The 18,798-nt window shown below is 45.9% G+C and overlaps 1 protein-coding gene across 4 annotated transcripts in view; it reads right to left on the bottom strand.

The window, feature by feature from the left end:
* Positions 1-1,376: 1,376 nt before the first annotated feature.
* Positions 1,377-18,798, bottom strand: part of tbx21 (T-box transcription factor 21) — a 119,241-nt gene continuing 101,819 nt past the window's right edge. For all 4 annotated transcript variants that reach the window (XM_070863978.1, XM_070863977.1, XM_070863979.1 and 1 more), the window contains exons 4-7: positions 8,827-8,948; positions 7,296-7,454; positions 5,675-5,736; positions 1,377-3,346 (exon numbers count right to left, since the gene is read on the bottom strand). In XM_070863978.1, coding sequence (XP_070720079.1) covers positions 2,644-3,346; positions 5,675-5,736; positions 7,296-7,454; positions 8,827-8,948 — 1,046 coding nt within the window. In that variant the 3' untranslated portion in view covers positions 1,377-2,643. The remainder of the gene's footprint in view (positions 3,347-5,674; positions 5,737-7,295; positions 7,455-8,826; positions 8,949-18,798) is intronic.

Here is an 18,798-nt window from a genome sequence, read left to right as displayed (position 1 = left end):
CACTTTTGGTTGAGGGGGTTAGGAGTGATAGCATTAACGATTGGGGGTGGGGCAGGAAGTGCTTGCATGAGCTCTGGGGGAAGGGAAGAGTACCATTTGAACTAGATTGGAGGGGAAGAGTGTCACATTGAACTGATGAGGGAGATGAGTGCCAGTATGAAGTTGGAATATGGGGAGTTGGAGTTGGACGGGGTGCTGTGTCTCTGTGAACTGGGTCCAGAGAGAAATGAGTGCCTTTGTGAACTGGGGCAATTGGATGTGCCTCTTACAGTCACAGTCCAGGCTCATGCTTGGGGAACAAAGGCACTTAGGAAAAGTACCAGAGGGCTGTCGGAACCATACAATGCCCCCAGCACGAGATGATGCTTACAGATAAGTGAGGTGAGGGGAGAGAAAACAAATATCCACTTGAAAAATATTTATAAAGTATTTGATTTACATTTGATTTATATTCATGTTACATTTGAGACGCCCATCATACTTTCAAATTTCTGTCACACGCCAATAAAGGAAAAAAAGTCAGTAATCTGCTTAAATTTCTAGCTGTCAGAATTTACAAGCAGTTGCCAATCTATAGAAAAACGTCCTCAACAATTGGCCTCAGAATGTGCCTGTTTGCACCGGTGAAAATTGTCCTCAGGTTGTGCCCATTTACATCAATTGACCTCTAACTGACCTTCGGATGTGACTTTTTACATTAGTTAATCCTTATGGCCTTAAAGGCACATGTCAGATTGCACACTGTACCATCTTAACAGCAGAACCACACTTGTGCATAAGATGGCATAAGTCTCCAGTCCTTATTAAAAGGCGTGTCCTCCAGATGTCACAGGAAATCCTGGTAGTAGCTTGATTTTTTAAAAAAAGCAATTTCAACAATAGGAAGTTGGACTTGATTTTTATCCTTTTTTTATTACAAAATGAAATAGCTACAGCCAGTAGCTACATTTACCTGTACAAAACCAGTAATGTACACTACGGTTTTTTTGAATAAATTAAATAGTCAAGAATAAAACTCCATGCTCAACAGAGGTTCCACACTTAACACGGACACAGGAGGCTTTTTTTTTTAATATATATTTAAGTTATTTATTGTGCATTTGTGATTTTTAAAATCACGTTTGGGTTCAGTACCGATGTTGGTCAATTGTTTGATCTCTCAAACCCTTACATTTTTTCCCCAGGTCTATATAAATGAAACCATTTACAATTGGTCCTAAAATAATTACATTATATACACACATTTATTTGCGCAGGTACACAGTAGCCGTTTCCTTCCCTGTGGCTCAGTTGCTAATTGCACTGTCTGGCAAGGTGCTGAGTAACCTAGGTTTGATTCCTGGTCCATTTTGAAATAGCTATTCTCAGCTGGGGTGGGGGGTGGGATTCAGTTGGCCTCAGCAGCTATAAGCAGGGAGGGAAAAATGCCAGTCAGGTTTACCACTCCTGATTGCTAGTTGGAGTGCTCCACTGTAATGGGCACTGGGTGAAAATAAGACAGAGATTGGTAGTGACACCCACCACAATTGTAAACAACCAGCTTGCCACTCTTGTGTCCAAACTTACTCCTGGAGAATGGACACTTGGGCGAGAGGCTGAAGCCATGGAACCGTACCCCAGCAAGAGTCAGTGCCTTCAGGAGTGGAAGGGAGAAAATGGAGGGCTGGGGGTAAGGGAATGAGAGATCACAGAAAGAAACCGAAAGGATAACGGGGGGGAGAGATTGACAAAGTAAAAGATGAGTGTTACTAGATCAATTTTAAAGGTACAAGTTGAAAACCCAAATATTGCATAATATCTTCAACACAACTATTTTTTTCTGAACATTTAATTTGTTCATTAGAACCAAGACAAATTTTTTAAAATATTTAAAAGCTTAGTTAATAGTCCTGGTCCAGTGACATCACCATCACAGCCCCAATACTGTGTGTCCTCTCCTAGGGGAGGGATCAGTTTTATTCAACACCGTTTGTTGAATTTTGTGCTGCCATTTTTACTAGCAATGCAATGTAAAATAATTTTTATTTAAAAAAGCACATTCATAAAGTGAAACAAAATACTTCTGGAAACACAGATTTTTTAAAAAAGAACCATATTGGGCTCAGCCTCGTGGCTGCCATTAAATGGTTCAAATGGTCGACAATAACCAGTTAAAAAGATCATTTTCCTTCTGTATATTGCAATCCTAAGAGACCTGGATGGGATTTTGCAGCCTACATAACAGTGCAAGACACACTGGGACATGAAAACCCACCAGTAATTGATAAAATTGTGCTTGAATGAAATGTTTTTATTTCACTGCACCACCTATTTATATCACATTAACTAACATACCAGCCCCTCAATATAAACACTTCATACACCATGACCTCAAAACTATTGCAGATAGCTCCCTCTGTAGCCGAGGACAATTTCACGAAGGAAATATCCCCTTGGGGCTATAAAGCTTTCTCCTATCTCTTTCTCGAGGACAACATTGTTAATATAAACTTTCTCGATCTGAAAGATCGGTCCAGGGATTTTCTCCTCTCTGAGGCAGTGATCAGTCTTGGAGGCTCAATGCAGAGTTGATTTGCGGTACAGATGATGAACGGTATGGCATGTAGTGAAACCTGGGCTTGTCCGACAGTGCCGCAGGAGTGTTCAGTTGGTGTAAAAGCTATAGTATCCGGTATCGCTTCCGTTTTCCTTCTCGTACTTCTCGCCATTCTGATTGGGGGGAGAGTTCTCGGTGCTGGAGGCATACGGTGACACTTTTCTCCGTTTACATTCAACCTCGTACAATCCCGAATCCGAAGAGTCCGCTGACTTGGTGGAATGAGGCTCGAGCCAGGAAGAGTCCTCGGTTTCCTTGCTTTTGTCCTCAATATTGGCCAGGGTCGGCCTGGAGTCAGCGATCGGTCTATACCAGGTCAGTGCGGAGCCAGGCTTGCTGTGGTGATACTGAGAAGTTCCCCGGGTGCCCCATGCATTCCCCGAACTGAATGGATGCTCCTGGTAGTAGCCAAGAGCATGGGGGGTTGCTTGAAGAGGAAATCCTTTCATGCTGTAAGTCATAAATGCATTCCCTGTGTACTCGGGATCGTACGAACCGAAATCCAGCCGGTTGGTGCTGGTCTGTTGCACTGGCGACATGAACCATCGGTGAGGGTTTGTAATGTCTTCCCTGTGTTTGGATGTGTGGGACACAGTCCGATCCCCATTGTAGTACCTGCCCTGGGGCAGAGCATTCATGTACTGATCATGCAGGAAAGGCTGGTACCGTGCCCCTGGAACCAACTGCTGGCAGTTTTGCTGGTCCGGTGGTGAGGGAGTTAGTCGGTCTCCTTCGGAATTGCTGTACATTCTGAAAGAAACAATTAGAGGAGGGGAATCAAACATTTTGAGACATAAATGTACACACGCTGTCCACTAAATGGACGATTAGATAATTAGCTGGTTAGATATTACATACTGAAAATGAATTGGTCTGTCATACCCAGAAAAGTGGATACAGAAGTATAATAAATTCTCACATCCCCACCAACACCTGGGAGTCCCTGGCCAAAGACCGCCCCAAGTGCATCCAGGAGGACGCTGAGCACCTCGACTCTCATCGCCGCGAGCATGCAGAAATCAAGCGCAGGCAGCGGAAGGAGCGTGCGGCAAACCTGTCCCACCCTCCCCTTCCCTCAACGACTATCTGTCCCACCTGTAACAGAGACGGTGTTTCTTGAATTGGACTGTTCAGCCACCTAAGGACTCATTTTTAGAGTGGAAGCAAGTCTTCTTTGATTCCAAGGGACTGCCTATGATGATGAAATTCTCAGGTACGAGTAGGATTTTCCTATAATAATTCTCGAGGAGGGGGAGTTAACGGGTCACATTGCAGTGGGCTTGGCTACAAGATGATGGGAAATTGGAATTGATTTGACTGTCAGCTTTGATATGCCAATGCCTACAGCGGTCCAACCAGTGTCACTCATTGTAGGGCAGGCCTTTCACTGGGGCTAGAATTCTCCCCGCGCGGCTCCAGATGACCCAGCAAGATGGCCCCCGATAAGTAGACCGGTCTTTGCTGCACAAGTGGTGTGGTTTTAGCCTTCAACCTCTTGCAGTAACTCTTTACACACTAAACTAAGAGCATTAGGAGGTCATTTGGCCCTTTGAGCCTGCTCCGTCATTCAATAAGGTCATGCCTATTCTTCAACCTCAACTCCAATTTCCCATCCATCTCTATATCCCTTGATCTCCTTGGTGTCCAAAAATTGATTAATCTCTCTCATGTTTTAATGACTGAGCATCCATAGTTCTCTGGGGTAGAGAATTCCAAAGATTCAGAACCCTGAGTGAAGAAATTTCTCATCACAGTCCTAAATGGCAGAACCTTTATCCCGAGACTATAACCCTAGTTCTAGACTCCCCAGCTCGAGAAACAACCCCCCAGCATGTTCCTGGTCAAGACCCTTAAGAATTTTATATGTTTCAAGAGATAACCTCTCATTTTTCCAAACTCGAGGGAATGTCGGCCTAGCCTACTCAATGGCATTTGGCAGCCCCTAACCCATGACTGTTGACAACCTAAATAATGAGCTGGTGTATCCCTGGATTTTAACTCGGGGTATATTCAGGACGGGATTGGGAGGGAGCTGAGAAAGAGACTGGAACCACTTTAACTTCTGGGCTTTCATTTAAGGCTGTGTCTATTTGTACTAACTGAAAGGCAGCCGTTTCTCTGATTGGCTCTCCAGACCTATTGCTGATTGTTCCCTTTGAATGATAAGCCACACCCGGAAGTTCCTCTGGAATGTGTAACTGGAACCACTGAGCCCAAGCCCAATTGTAATTCAATCCATTTTGATTTCATAAGCCAGAGAGGATAGATCTCCCCAAAAGCCACCAAGTTACAGCTGAAGTCCCTTACCCTAGTGTAAGTCCTGCCTCCCCCAGCCGAAGTGACAGTGCCGTGACTGCTGGATTTCATCCAGCCCAACGATGTCCCTTGCAACACACGCCCTGAGCTTCCATGCACCAGTGGGATGGAAGAACGTGATCCGTCTTCTCTGAGTTCCCTCTCCTAATCTCTCTCTCTCTGTGCACGCCCCCCACGTCTCTCTCCTCATAGAGCACATTATGGGGCCACTTGACTCTTCACTCAAAGTGCCGCTTGAACTGGTCCTGGCCTCCTGCTGCTTGATTGGAGGCCCAGGACTGCTGATGGATCGGAGGCAGTGGAGGCAAGGTTCCGGATTGGGCATCCGGGGCGGGGGGGGGGGCGTGCGGGGGAGAGGACGCATGTGCAGAATAGGGTTACGTACGAATAGTGCTGTGATTTTTGGGGGCCTCTTTTGGTCCCCAATTCCAAACCTCTTATCCACTAGGTCTGGCCTGGCAGGAAAACTCACTGTGGCTTACCACTCAGCACAGCAAGTTAAAATTGCGTCACCAAAACCCGGCATACATATGTGAGAAAGGACCAGCTTTGGGTGGGTGTGTCAATGAAGATTGAGAACCATCAGCTCCTGGTTTCTTCAGGGTAGACAAATAACTCTAGCAAGTTTAACTGTCTACCTGCCTTGTTTCGGTCAGGCAGGTTGGGTTAAAATCTCTCCCTTCAATCCTGTACAGCATAATGTTTAAAAATAATGGAGGTAATTTGCAGCTTGTGTAGATGCTATGTGATAAATATACTTACGAATCAAAATTGTCCCGGAAACCTTTTGCAAAAGGGTTGTGGTCTATTTTAAGTTGTGTGATCTGGAAAGGAAACATTCCAAAACAGTTAAGCACATTCCCTTTTACATCTCCAAGCATTGCCTGCCTACAGCAGTCTTATATGTTGAATGTCTTGCTGAAGAAATCAGGTCAATCTTTTCTGTTTAGTGGAAGAGATTTTTTTTATAATTGATTCTCGTGTTCCTTGAATCTCCTTGCCTAGGATTAAATACATTTAGAATTTCATTAACCCATTCAGTACTGCAGACCCAATTTGGGACTTATTCTCACTGGAGTAAATGATCACAAACAAATGTTCGATGAGTTAACACCTCTGGTAAAAATCAAAGCATGTTGTGCCTGCACACTAAGGGTTTCTCCATTAATTTTGCTAGTGATCATTTCTACTCTCATATCTCCAGAGCAGTGCTGAGGGAGTGCTGTGGGTTCGAGTCCCACTCCAGGAACTTGAGCACATAAATCTAGGCTGACACGCCCAAGTGCAGTGCTGAGGGAGTGCTGCACTGTCGGAGGTACCGTCTTTCGGACGAGACGTTAAACCGAGACCCCATCTGCTCTCTCAGGTTGGTGTAAAAGATACCATTGGCACTATTTCGAAGAAGAGCAGGAGTTATCCCCAGTGACCTGGTCAATATTTATCCCTCAATCAAGATCACTAAAAAAGATTATCTGGTCATTATAACATTGCTGTTTGTGGGAGCTTGCTGGGCACAAATTGGCTGCCGCATTTCCCACATTACATTACAACAGTGACTACATTCCAAAAGTACTTCATTGGCTGTAAAGTGCTTTGAGATGCCCAGTGGTCGTGAACAGTGCTATATAAATGCAAGTCTTTTTATCTTGTTTGTGTATAAAGAATGGTCACGTTGGCGAGATATCAGGGCGCCCAGTAGCGGTGGGACCATTCCGCAGCACGGGTCAGTGCCTCCGGGAGGGAGCCAGCCCTTGAATCTCTTTAGCTTTTAAAGCCACAATCCTTTGGGACCTCTTCACATTCAATGCTGAAGGTGCCAGTTAGCATTTTATATCCCAAGGTAACATAGGGAACTCGGATCTGGATACCACTATACCAGGGGGATGTAGTTGAGTCAGGAGTATATTAGTGATACAAGTATCGCAGGGATCTTGAGGGAACATTGTTCAAAATTGAGGAATTCACAACATCCATAGGAGTCTTATGCTGGGAGAAGGCACAATGAGTAGGTGTCGATTCCACGGTTAGTGTTAAGACTGTGTGAAAAGAAGGGCAAGAAAACACCACAAGACCCCTTCCCGCCCCATGCTCACCCTCACCATTAGATGGTACAGCCTCGTACACCAAACTCCCTAGCCACTAGCAATGCTCATTCCCAGGAGAACAAACAATTACGGGCAATCTGAACAAAATACTAATTGGACATTTCTCCCCGACTCTCTACGGTAACAATCAAGCTCCAGGAGACCATGAACTATTGCTAAACAAGCTTAACTAACCCACCCACTATTATTGTCATTAGGAACATATACTAGATTCCACTCTATCCCCCTCAATAACCCTGGCTGACAGAAATGGATCATGTTTACGGATACCAACTCACGTCTGCGTTCTGGTAGGCAGTAACTGCGATGAATTGTGTTTCGGGGAAGGTGAAGGCTTGCATTTTTGAGGTGAGGTATGGGTCTTCCGTGCCATCCTCCTTCACTTGTACAATGTGGAGCCGTGGCTGGTACTTGTGTAGAGACTGCAACACAATCATCTGCAACAGAATCACACACGTCAGCAAGAGCAGAGGAAGCCATCACATTGCCACTTCACCTAGTTAAATGAAACACGACCGTACCACGCTCCTGGCAAGACTCACGTGCCCGGATAAGGTGAACACTTGCTGATTCTCACGTGCAAAGAATGGTCATGTTGGCAAGATATCAGACAGTGCCCAGCAACAGTGGAAACGTGCCTCAAAAGGCACGGCAAGTCAGCGGAGCAATTGCTTTATATGCCATTCTCCGACTGCCTGAGGTCCGTCCAAGATTTGGCCTCGGGCCTCATCAGACGAGCTGTAGATGCCAATCGGCCGACCCAGCCGACAGGCAGGTCCCGGGAGGAGAGGTTGGGGCTGGGGGTGGGGGCAGTGAAGAAGGAGAAGCAGAGTGGACCAGCCCAGACTGTCAGCAGCTGTCAATATCCTGCTCCGCCTGGCTCCAGGGAAAGTTAATTGTTAATGGGCTGTAATTTGCGGCCCCTGTGGGCGGGTACGAGGTGCACACGCGTGATCCCCGGGACACGTGGGCCTCTACGCAGGCCCACTCAGAGGCCCAGGACCGCAACTATCCGATCCTCAGGGACCATCAGGTAAGTTCATTTTTTGCTGGTCGGAGGCATCCACTCGCGGGAATTTAGGGCCAATAGATTTTCTGGCTGTTTTTTTGAGCGGTCTCTTTAAGGACCAATGGTATGGTCATTCACAGCACGGTGCTACTGGTTGGAGCATGTGTAACATCAGCACTGCACATTTTTAAGCCAATTTCAATCAGGAGTCCTATAACCGGTGTTCGGACCACCTTTTTCATATGCAAGGTGCGTTTCAGGCCAGCGCCCTATCCTGCATCCAAGCCGTCTCCTGCTTCCAGTATGGCAGCCGGCACACTTCTGTCGGGGTCAGACACGGATGGGAGCTCACATCCCAATATTAATCTCCCAACCCTCATTGCACGCCCAAAAAGCGGTTGATACGATGCAAAATTTCTCCTCCCCGATATGTGTCTTACACTACAAGCTCTGGCACTTTAGCCAAGCTCGCTATTAAATAAACCCCTTTATTAAAACCCCGCAGGAGATATTTCCCCTCCTTTGTGCCTGTCAAAGACCCTCTCAGGCCTCCAGCAGTGTCGGGCAGAACATCCAACCCCAATTCTGGGCGCAGACAAGGAACAAGACCCCTGCCATGGGGCTAGGCCTATTCCACGAGCCGCCGAGACCATTCTAATGGACCTGAATCCAGAAATACAAGTGGGCGCAGATCGCTGGGGTGGTGGTGATCACATTAGGCTGGGAAATCAGCCCCTTGTGAAATAATGCATCTGTCACAAACTGAATTTTCTTTGGTAAAATGGAAGGGGTTGGCTTACCTGAGTGACGTTGTTGGATGCTCCCTTGTTGTTGGTCAACTTGAGTTTACCGAAGGAGATTTCCTGGCGCATCCAGTGCGCCCCTGTGTTTGGAGAGTCCGGGTGCATGTACGTCCGGTTCCCTGAAATGTGATTATTCGAAACACAGTCAATCTCGAGGCAGATTTAGTGCATTTCCAATCGAGGAACTACTGACTCACAACAGACGGAACTGAGCGATGCTCAACAGAATTTTAAATGACTCACTATTGTTTCCAAGAAAGGGATTAGCCAGTTACAGAGTTAACAGATATCCACTTGCAATAAGAACAGGCTATTGCAACTGCTGATTGCGTTGCTGCAATTTTCGCTGTTGGCTATTTTCCCCCATCATCGCCATCCAGTGACTGCAGAAATATTTCGAGCGGAATAGGACACGTGGAGATGAGCCGCTGATTAACGTGAAGCTGGTCACAGCTTCCTAGAGAAACTGCTATAAAAGTGGTCCATTAACCTTTAGGCTGAGTCATTGTACACCGTGCTAAGACCAGCGCTGGCTCCCACTGCCTGGGTCCTGCGCAGTTGGCTGCCATCCAAAAGTAACAAAAGGGTCTTGGTGCCTTAGCAAGTCCCAGCAAGTTTACTTTTGGGTTGCAGCTGATAGAAAAAGACACGAGCATCAGGCAGTAGCATGGCAGCCTCCAGACTGTCAAAACCTGACTGGCAAATTCAGCAAGACACAGCCAATGAAGTACGTTTGAAGTGCAGTCACTGTTGTAATGTAGGAAACGCGGCAGTCAATTTGCTCCCACAAACAGCGCTGTGATAATGATCAGATCATCTATTTTTAATGACGTTGGTTGAGGGATAAATATTGGCCAGGACACCAGGGAGAACTCCTGTACTCAAGTCATGGAGGACTTCAGAGACCAAGAACAAATCTCACCGGGGAGAACTCCCACATCCTTCTTCGAATAGAGCCAGGAGATATTTTACCTTCACCTGGGAGGGCAGAGGTTTAACATCTCAGCTGAAAGACGGCACCACCAAAAATGGCAGCAATCCCTCAGCACTGCACTGGAGTGTCAGCCTGGATTATGTGCCCAACTCGCTGGATTGGGGCTTGAACTCTCAACCTTCGGACTCAGAGGCCAGAGTGCTCCCACTGAGCCATGGGTGACAGCTTGACTTCTGCTTCTTTTGGGTTTGTAGACCAAGAGAGAACATTCCTTAAAAGGAGCACCATATTCTTGGTAAAAGACTCACTAGGCCAAAAAATAACTAAATGGTGCAGTGCAAAGGGAGAACCAGCAAAGGGCCCAGCAGAATCCTCATTGCACCAAGCACAGGGCCACTCTAGTGCCTCCCAGTGGCCACCTCCAAGGCATAGGCACAGGTTAGCCTCCCACCCTCAGCTGAAGGTCTATAATGACCTCATCCGTTGCAGGGGGTGGTGAGAAACATAGAAAATAGGTGCAGGAGGAGGCCATTCGGCCCTTCGAGCCTGCACCATCATTCAATATGATCATGGCTGATCATGCAACTTCAGTACCCCATTCCTGCTTTCTCTCCATACCCCTTGATCCCTTTAGCCATAAGGGCCACATCTAACTCCCTTTTGAATATATCTAACGAACTGGCCTCAACAACTTTCTGTGGTAGAGAATTCCACAGGTTCACAATTCTCTGAGTGAAGAAGTTTCTCCTCATCCCAGTCCTAAAAGGTTTACCCCTTATCCTTAGACCATGACCCCCGGTTCTGGACTTCCCCAACATCGGGAACATTCTTCCTGCATCTAACCTGTCCAATCCCGTCAGAAATTTGTGTGTTTCTATGAGATTCCCTCTCATTCTTCTAAATTCCAGTGAATGTAAGCCTAGTCGATCCAGTCTTTCTTCATATATCAGTCCTGCCATCTCGGGAATCAGTCTGGCGAACCTTCGCTGCACTCCCTCAATAGCAAGAATGCCCTTCCTCAGATTAGGAGACCAAAACTATTCACAATATTCAAGGTGTGGCCTCACCAAGGCCCTGTACAACTGCTGTAATACTTCCCTGCTCCTCTACTCAAATCCTCTCGCTAGGAAGGCCAACATATCATTTGCCTTCTTCACCGCTTGCTGTACCTGCATGCCAACTTTCAATGACTGATGTACCATGACACCCAGGTCTCGTTGCACCTCCCCTTTTGCTAATCTGTTACCATTCAGATAATATTTTGCCTCTGTTTTTGCCACCAAAGTGGATAACCTCATTTATCCACATTATACTGCATCTGCCATGCATTTGCCCACTCACCTAACCTGGCCAAGTCACCCTGCAGCCTCTTAGCGTCCTCCTCACAGCTCACACCGCCACCCAGCTTAGTGTCATCTGCAAACTTGGAGATATTACATTCAATTTCTTCATCTAAATCATTCATGTATATTGTGAATAGCTGGGATTCCAGCACTGAACCTTGCGGTAACCCCACTAGTCACTGCCTGCCATTCTGAAAAGGACCCGTTTATTCCAATCTTTGCTTCCTGTCTGCCAACAAGTTCTCTATCCACATCAATACATTACCCCCAATACCATGTGTGTTAATTTTGCACACTATCTCTTGTGTGGGACCTTGTCAAAAGCCTTTTAAAATCCAAATACACCACATCCACTGGTTCTCCCTTGTCCACTCTACTGGTTACATCCTCAAAAAATTACAGAAGATTTGTCAAGCATGATTTCCCTTTCAGAAATCCATGCTGACTTGGACCGATCCCGTCACTGCTTTCCAAATGCGTTGCTATTACATCTTTAATAATTGATTCCAACATTTTCCCCACTATCGATGTCAGGCTGACCGGTCGAAAATTCCGTGTTTTCTCTCTCCCTCCTTTTTTAAAAAGTGGGGTTACATTAGCTACCCTCCAATCCATTGGAACTGATCCAGATTCCATGGAATGTTGGAAAATGACCACCAATGCATCCACTATTTCTAGGGCCACTTCCTTAAGTACTCTGGGATGCAGACTATCAGGTCCTGGGGATTTATTGGCCTTCAATCCCATCAATTTCCCTAACAAAATTTCCTGACTAATAAGGATTTCCTTCAGTTCCTCCTTCTCGCTAGACCCTCGGTCCCCTAGTATTTCCGGAAGGTTATTTGTGTCTTCCCTAGTGAAGACAGAACCTCAGTATTTGTTCAATTGGTCTGCCATTTCTTTGTTCCCCATTATAAATTCACCTGATTCTGACTGCAAGGGACCTACATTTGTCCTCACTAATCTTTCTTTTCACATATCTTTAGAAACTTTTGCAGTCAGTTTTTAATGTTCTCTACAAGTTTACTCTCATACTCTATTTCCCCCCCTCCTAATTAAACCCTTTGTCCTCCTCTGCTGAATTCTAAATTTCTCCCAGTCTTCAGGCTTGCTGCTTTTTCTGGCCATTTATATGCCTCTTCCTTGGATTTTACACGATCCCTAATTTCCCTTGTTAGCCACGGTTGAGCCACCTTCCCAGTTTTATTTGTACGCCAGACAGGGATATACAATTGTTGAATTTCATCCACGTGATCTTTAAATGTCTGCCATTGCCTATCCACCATCAACCCTTTTAAGTATCAGTCGCCAGTCTATCCTAGCACATTCACGTCTCATACCATCGAAGTTACGTTTCTTTCAGTTCAGGACCCTAGTCTCTGAATTAACTGTGTCACTCTCCATCTTAAATGAAGAATTCAACCATATTATATAGTCACTCTTCCCCAAGAGGCCTCGCACAACAAGATTGCTAATTAATCCTCTCGTTACAAACACCCAGTCTAGGATGGCCAGCTCTCTACTTGGTTCCTCGACACATTGGTCTAGAAAACCAACCTCCTATGCACCCCAGGAAATCCTCCTCCATCGTATTGCTACCAGTTTGGTTAGCCCAATGTATATGTAGATTAACCCATGATAACTGCTGTACCTTAATTGCACGCATCCCTAATTTCCTGTTTGATGCCCTCCCCAACCTCACTACTACTGTTTGGTGGTCTGTACACAACTACCACTAGCGTTTTCTGCCCTTTGGTGTTTCGCAGCTCCACATCATCCAAGCTAATGTCCTTCCTTACTATTGTGCTAATCTCCTCTTTAACCAGCAACACTACCCCACCTCCTTTTCCTTTCTGTCTATCCTTCCTGAATATTGAATACCCCAGGAATGTTGAGTTCCCAGCCTTGGTCACCCTGGAGCCATGTCTCCGTAATCCCAATTACATCATATCCGTTAACAGCTATCTGCGCAGTTAATTCACCCACCTTACTACGAAAGCTCCTCGCATTGAGACACAGACTTGTTTTTTTAACACTTTGTCCTTTTAGAATTATATTATATTGTGGCCCTTTTTGATTTTTGCCTTTGACTTCTCTGCCCTCCACTTTATCTCCTGTCTACCTTTTGCTTCTGCCCCCATTTTACTTCCCTGTCTCCCCGCATAGGTTCCCATCCCCCTGCCATATTAGTTTAAACCCTCCCCAACAGCACGAGCAAACACTCCCCCTAGGGCATTGGTTTCGGTCCTGCCCAGGTGCAGACCGTCCGGTTTATACTGGTCCCACCTCCCCCAGAACTGGTTCCAATGTTCCAGGAATTTGAATCCCTCCCCCTTGCACCATTCCTCGAGCCACATATTCATCTGAACTATCCTGCTATTCCTACTCTGACTAGCACGTGGCACTGATAGCAATCCTGAGATTACCTTTGAGGTCCTACTTTTTAATTTAACTCCTAGCTCCCTAAATTCAGCTTGTAGGACTTCATCCTGTTTTTTCCCTATATCATTGGTACCTATATGCACCACGACAACTGGCTGTTCACCCTCCCCCTCCAGGATGCCCTGCAGCCGCTCAGACATCCTTGACCCTTGCACCAGGGAGGCAACATACCATCCTGGAGTCTCAATTGCGGCCACAGAAACACCGATCTATTCCCCTTACAATAGAAACCCCTACCACTATAGCTCTACCACTCTTTTTCCTGCCCTCCTGTGCAGCAGAGCTACCCACGGTGCCATAAACTTGGCTGCTGCTGCTGCCTTCCCCCGATGATTCATCTCCCCCACCAGTACCCAAAACAGTAGATCTGTTTTGGAGGGAGATGACCGCAGGGGACCCCTGCACTACCTTCCTTCCACTGCTCTTCCTGCTGGTCACTCATTCCCTATCTGCCTGTGTAACCAACTCACTAAACGTGCTATTCACGACATTCTCAGCATCGTGGATGCTCCAGAGTGAATCCATGCGCAGCTCCAGCGTCGCAATGCGGTCTGTCAGGAGCTGTAGCTGGACACACTTCCTGCACACATAGTAGTCAGGGACAGTGGAAGCGTCCCTGATTTTCCACATAGCACAGGAGGAGCATGACATGGGTCTAGGCTCTCCTGCCATGACTTAATCCTTAAATTAACTTAATTTGGCAACAATGCCAAAGGTTACCTACTGACAAGAAAAAGAAAAAGATTAAATACTCACCAATCCACCAGCCAATCACTTACCCGCTTGGCTGTGATGTCACACTTCAATTTATTTTTACTTCTTTGTTTACATTCTGTCTCTGCACCAGCTAGCCACTCCTGACTGCTGGGCCCCTTTTATGGACCTCGCTGCTCCCCACCTGCTGGGCCCCTTTTATGGACCTCGCTGCTCCCGACCTGCTCCGCTCCGATCTGAGGATGCTCAGTGTGTTCCCATTTTTGAAATTTATTAGTCCAATTAATACTCTGATCTTTTCTATTTGGGTAAATAGACCCCAGTGGTTTCACTGGTAAATCCATGGGTCAAGATGGTGTAATGTAATTGCTTCATGGGTTCTTTGCTTAAGAATTCATAGCAGCACATTGCTATTAAGAACTAGTTGGTTTATTAGCAACGGTTTAACAATCACACAACGCATTACCCGTTCACCCACCAGGCTCACAACCACCTGTGGGTCCCCTGAACCCAACTGGCTGCGCTTTTATTGAGTCTTGTGAATGTCACGTCATGTGACTGGCTACGCCACTCCCAACTCAACAGCTCTACAAACCCGTGAGCGTTCTCACCGGGTGCATACATTACAGACGGGAAGCTGCCTGATTAAGTTTTCTCGGTTGGTGTTTGGTTAGCTGATCTGAGCTGCGACAGCAACCTGGATGTTACAATGACCCCCAGTGCCCCTGGGTGAGGAATGGGGAAAACCAGCCAAGGGGCACCTCATTTCGGATTGGAAAGAGATGGGGGGGGGGGGGGGAGGAGGAGGGGGAGGGGGAGGGGGAGGAGGAGGAGGAGGAGGAGGAGGAGGAGAGAAAATGGTTTTGTGCATCTCCCAAATAATAATCATTAAAATATCTCCTGAAGCTGCTGTTTCTGGAGGTCAGTCTGAATACTGAAGGGGTTAACTCACAGGAATGTCAACTGGATGATGTGTAGGGAAGCAGCTGCTGTAATACTAGATTGTTATAAAATAAAGAATTGGCTGGAAAATATTACCGTGCAATGGTTGCTGGGACAGCTGATCACTGTCGGAAAATGCATGAGTCATAGAAACTGCCTGTCTGAATGCCTGATGGAAGAACGAACCCCAGTTACAGCACAATAGGTTGGGGTGATCCATTTATTTACTTTTCAACAGACTGGGCAATTCTGCCCAGTATAAGGAACAGCATTAAGACAGAACAAGAAGTTTGTGTGTGTTAGGACAGGATCTCTACCAGCCCGAGGACAATAGGCAGCCCCACTAGCTCTGGCATTCCAACCCATGAGGTCCTGGATATGTAATTCCTCACTTGTTTTCTTTGAGTTTTCTGGACGTGGAGTGTTACGTACATGTGGCCGTTTCACTGCTCCTGCAGAGCTTGCCCGGAGTTAACCAGTATGGTTCCACAGTGCCCACAGCCCTAGCATATCTTACAAACAATTCAGTAACAGAAGTTCTGGCGGGATTCCCTTTTAGTTTAGAATTGGAAATGCACTGTGCATTCAATAACAGCAAATGACAGCTACCCGAGGAGATCGGTGTCAATTCTCCACGCTGCTGTAACAGGTGCCACAGATTTACAATGTGCGCTGGATTTGATACAGGTATGTACAAAGTTCTTAAGTCACTCTGGGACCTTAATACTGCAAAGCAAGCCAGGACACATCTACTCACTTAAACAATAGCCAAAATGTTCGACTCACTTGTTAATGTTCGGATGAATGGATGCCTTCAAGACTAGCTGTTAGTGCAGCTATTAACAAGTCATTATGAGGGAATGTGATCTTAAGCTGCTTTTTATGACCCTACTGCTGCCAGCAGCCAACTTCGATGCAGGGTCCGCAAGGTGAATGAGGCAGCACATGTAGACTGCAGGATTGACTTGGCAACAGCAGAACTGTGCAAGTCAATTTCCTTCTTTTAAAAAAAAAATCAACATGTCCCATTTTGAATCATGGGACCCAAGGTTTTACAAATAAGAGGTGCAGGTGATGCGAAACAGATACAAATCATTGTTAGAATCCAGTTTTCATAGAATCATTGAATAACACAGTCCAGCAGGACGACATTCGGCCCATCTTTGACAAGAGCTATTCAAATAGTTCCACTCCCCTGACCTTTCCCCATAACCCTGCAAAAGTTTCACATTCAAATGTTTATCCAAAGGAACCATGCCAACATCATGGAGTGGTACAGAAGAGATTCACAAAAATGATACCAGTGATGGGAAGCTTTAATTATGAGGAAAGACGAGAAAAACTGGTGCTGTTTTCACCAGAAGGTTATGAAGGGATCGGATCGGTGTTCAAAATGATGATGTGCTTTGATCAAAGTAAATCGGGAAAAACTATTTCCACTGGGTGTGAATTTAATATGATCGCCAAAAAAACAAAGGGAGCGGTCAGGAGAATCTTTTTATGCAGCAAGTTGTTTGGACCACAAACTGGGCTAGAAGTAGAACCTATACTATTTTAAAAAGGGAAGTGATCCAATATTTTAAAAAGAATTTTAAAAAGAGAATGGAGAAATGGCAGAGGGAACGAGATTAAATGGGAAAACTCAATTCGAGAACAGGCATGATGGCCTCCTTCCCAAAGTTATGTTTCTTTGCTCACGTCTGTAACTTTGCCGGTCTGCCTGACACTTTCCCTGATGCTGGGAGAAGGTTCTGTGCAGTCCAGCGACTGCATTACCAGCCTGCACAGCTACCGCTAATTTAAATCAGGCACCAATGGCGGCCAGATCACAAGCCCTCTGAAGGTCATCGCTATGCCGACGCCAGCACACAATCCATTGTTAATTGATACTGGACTGAAAGAATGAACCAGGATTGGATTATGTTATCCGTCCTGTTTACATTGGCAAACTGTTGGTAACAGCAGTGCAAATGACGTCATGCTGCTGGGTTGGAAGTGCACCGTCAAACTAGTATCAACAGCTCGAAAGGTAACATCAGAGATACACTGCCACTTTTTAGGCCAGTTCCCATCCCAAAACTGCTTGGCATGAAAAAAGAGATGGCAGTTAAACTGCACCTCCGCCACATTCAGAGGCTGTAAAATAGGGGAATGTGTAATGCAGACAGTCCTCAAGCTTTAACCACTGCACGTAATATCTCAAATACACTGCAGAAAGACAGGAAAATCACCAGGAGCAAAAGTATCGTACAAATTCCTCTCTCTCCGCTACATGAATGGAGTGTTATACCATTTACAATAAACAGGCCAACGTCTCTTAAAAGTAGCGGAGAGGGAAACTCCTAGTGAATGTTAAAATTAAAATTAGAGCTGGGCCTTTCAGGGGTGATGTCAAGAAGCACTTCTTCACACGAAGGGTAGTGGAGATCTGGAAAACTCCAAACCTGAGATTGATAGATTTGTGTTAGGTAAGGGTAATAAGGTTTACGGAACCAAGGCGGGTACATGGAGTTAAGATACAGATCTAATTGAAAAGCGGAACAGGCTTTGAGGAAGTCTGAGAGACCCCGATTCAGGCAATCTGCAAACCTTCTGTTCTCTCTGGCGTATTTAGGCATGCTGAACGAGGTGTGTCTCAGCCGTGGCTTAGTGGGTTCAAGTCCCACTCCAGGGACTAGAGCACAAAAATCCAGGCTGACACTCCAGTGCAGTGCTGAGGGAGTGCTGCACTGTCGGAAGTGCCGTCTTTTGGATGAGACATTAAACTATTCTCTCAGACAGACGTAAAAGTTCCCACGGCACTATTTCGAAGAAGAGCAGGGGAGTTATACCCGGTGTCCTGGCCAATATTTATCCTTCAACCAACATCACTAAAAACAGATGATCAGGTTATCATCACATTGCTGTTCATGGGAGCTAGCTGTGCGCAATTTGGCTGCCATGTTTCCTACATTACAACAGTGACTACACTTTAAAAATATTTCACTGGCTATAAAGCACTTTGGGATGTCCTGAGGTCATGAAAGGAGCTATTTAAATGCTACTTCTTTCATACAGATCAGGAAGGTCCCTGGTTCAATCGTTTGCCTGTGGTGGGCTAGCCAATCTCAGCCAGGATAGAACAAGGGCCAGGATTCCTGATCACTGGGACAGTGACTCCTGGTAGAACATTCATGTCTGGATGTCAAGTGAGAACAGCATCAGAATCTGCCATTATATCCCTGTGGTTGCTATGCATGCTGATCCATGACCCTTTCACACTGTCATAAACAGTGGCTACTTGGTATGGTACAGAAGGGCTCGGCAAGTAGAACTGTACCCCAATAAGGCCCAGGAGAGGAGAGGAGCAAATCACTGAGAAATACCACCGTTTCTGCTTTACAATGAACATCTCTCATGTACCAAATGTGATTATAACTGACATCAGTGGATATTGTGCTGTCGGAGATCAGTCCAAATTATTGATGTGCTTGGCATGAATTAATTTTTAATATACGAGAAGGAAAGTAAAACCAGGATGTGCAACATATTGCGGAGGGAATGTCACGAGACTGGAGTCAGTTGCATTTAGAGTATATAAACAAAAGGTGGAAT

The sequence above is a fragment of the Pristiophorus japonicus genome, chromosome 21, assembly GCF_044704955.1.
Source record: "Pristiophorus japonicus isolate sPriJap1 chromosome 21, sPriJap1.hap1, whole genome shotgun sequence".
In the NCBI taxonomy this organism is placed as follows: Eukaryota; Metazoa; Chordata; class Chondrichthyes; family Pristiophoridae; genus Pristiophorus; species Pristiophorus japonicus.
The sequence above is the reverse complement of the archived record's forward strand: the minus strand, read 5'-3'. Positions and strand labels throughout refer to the sequence as shown.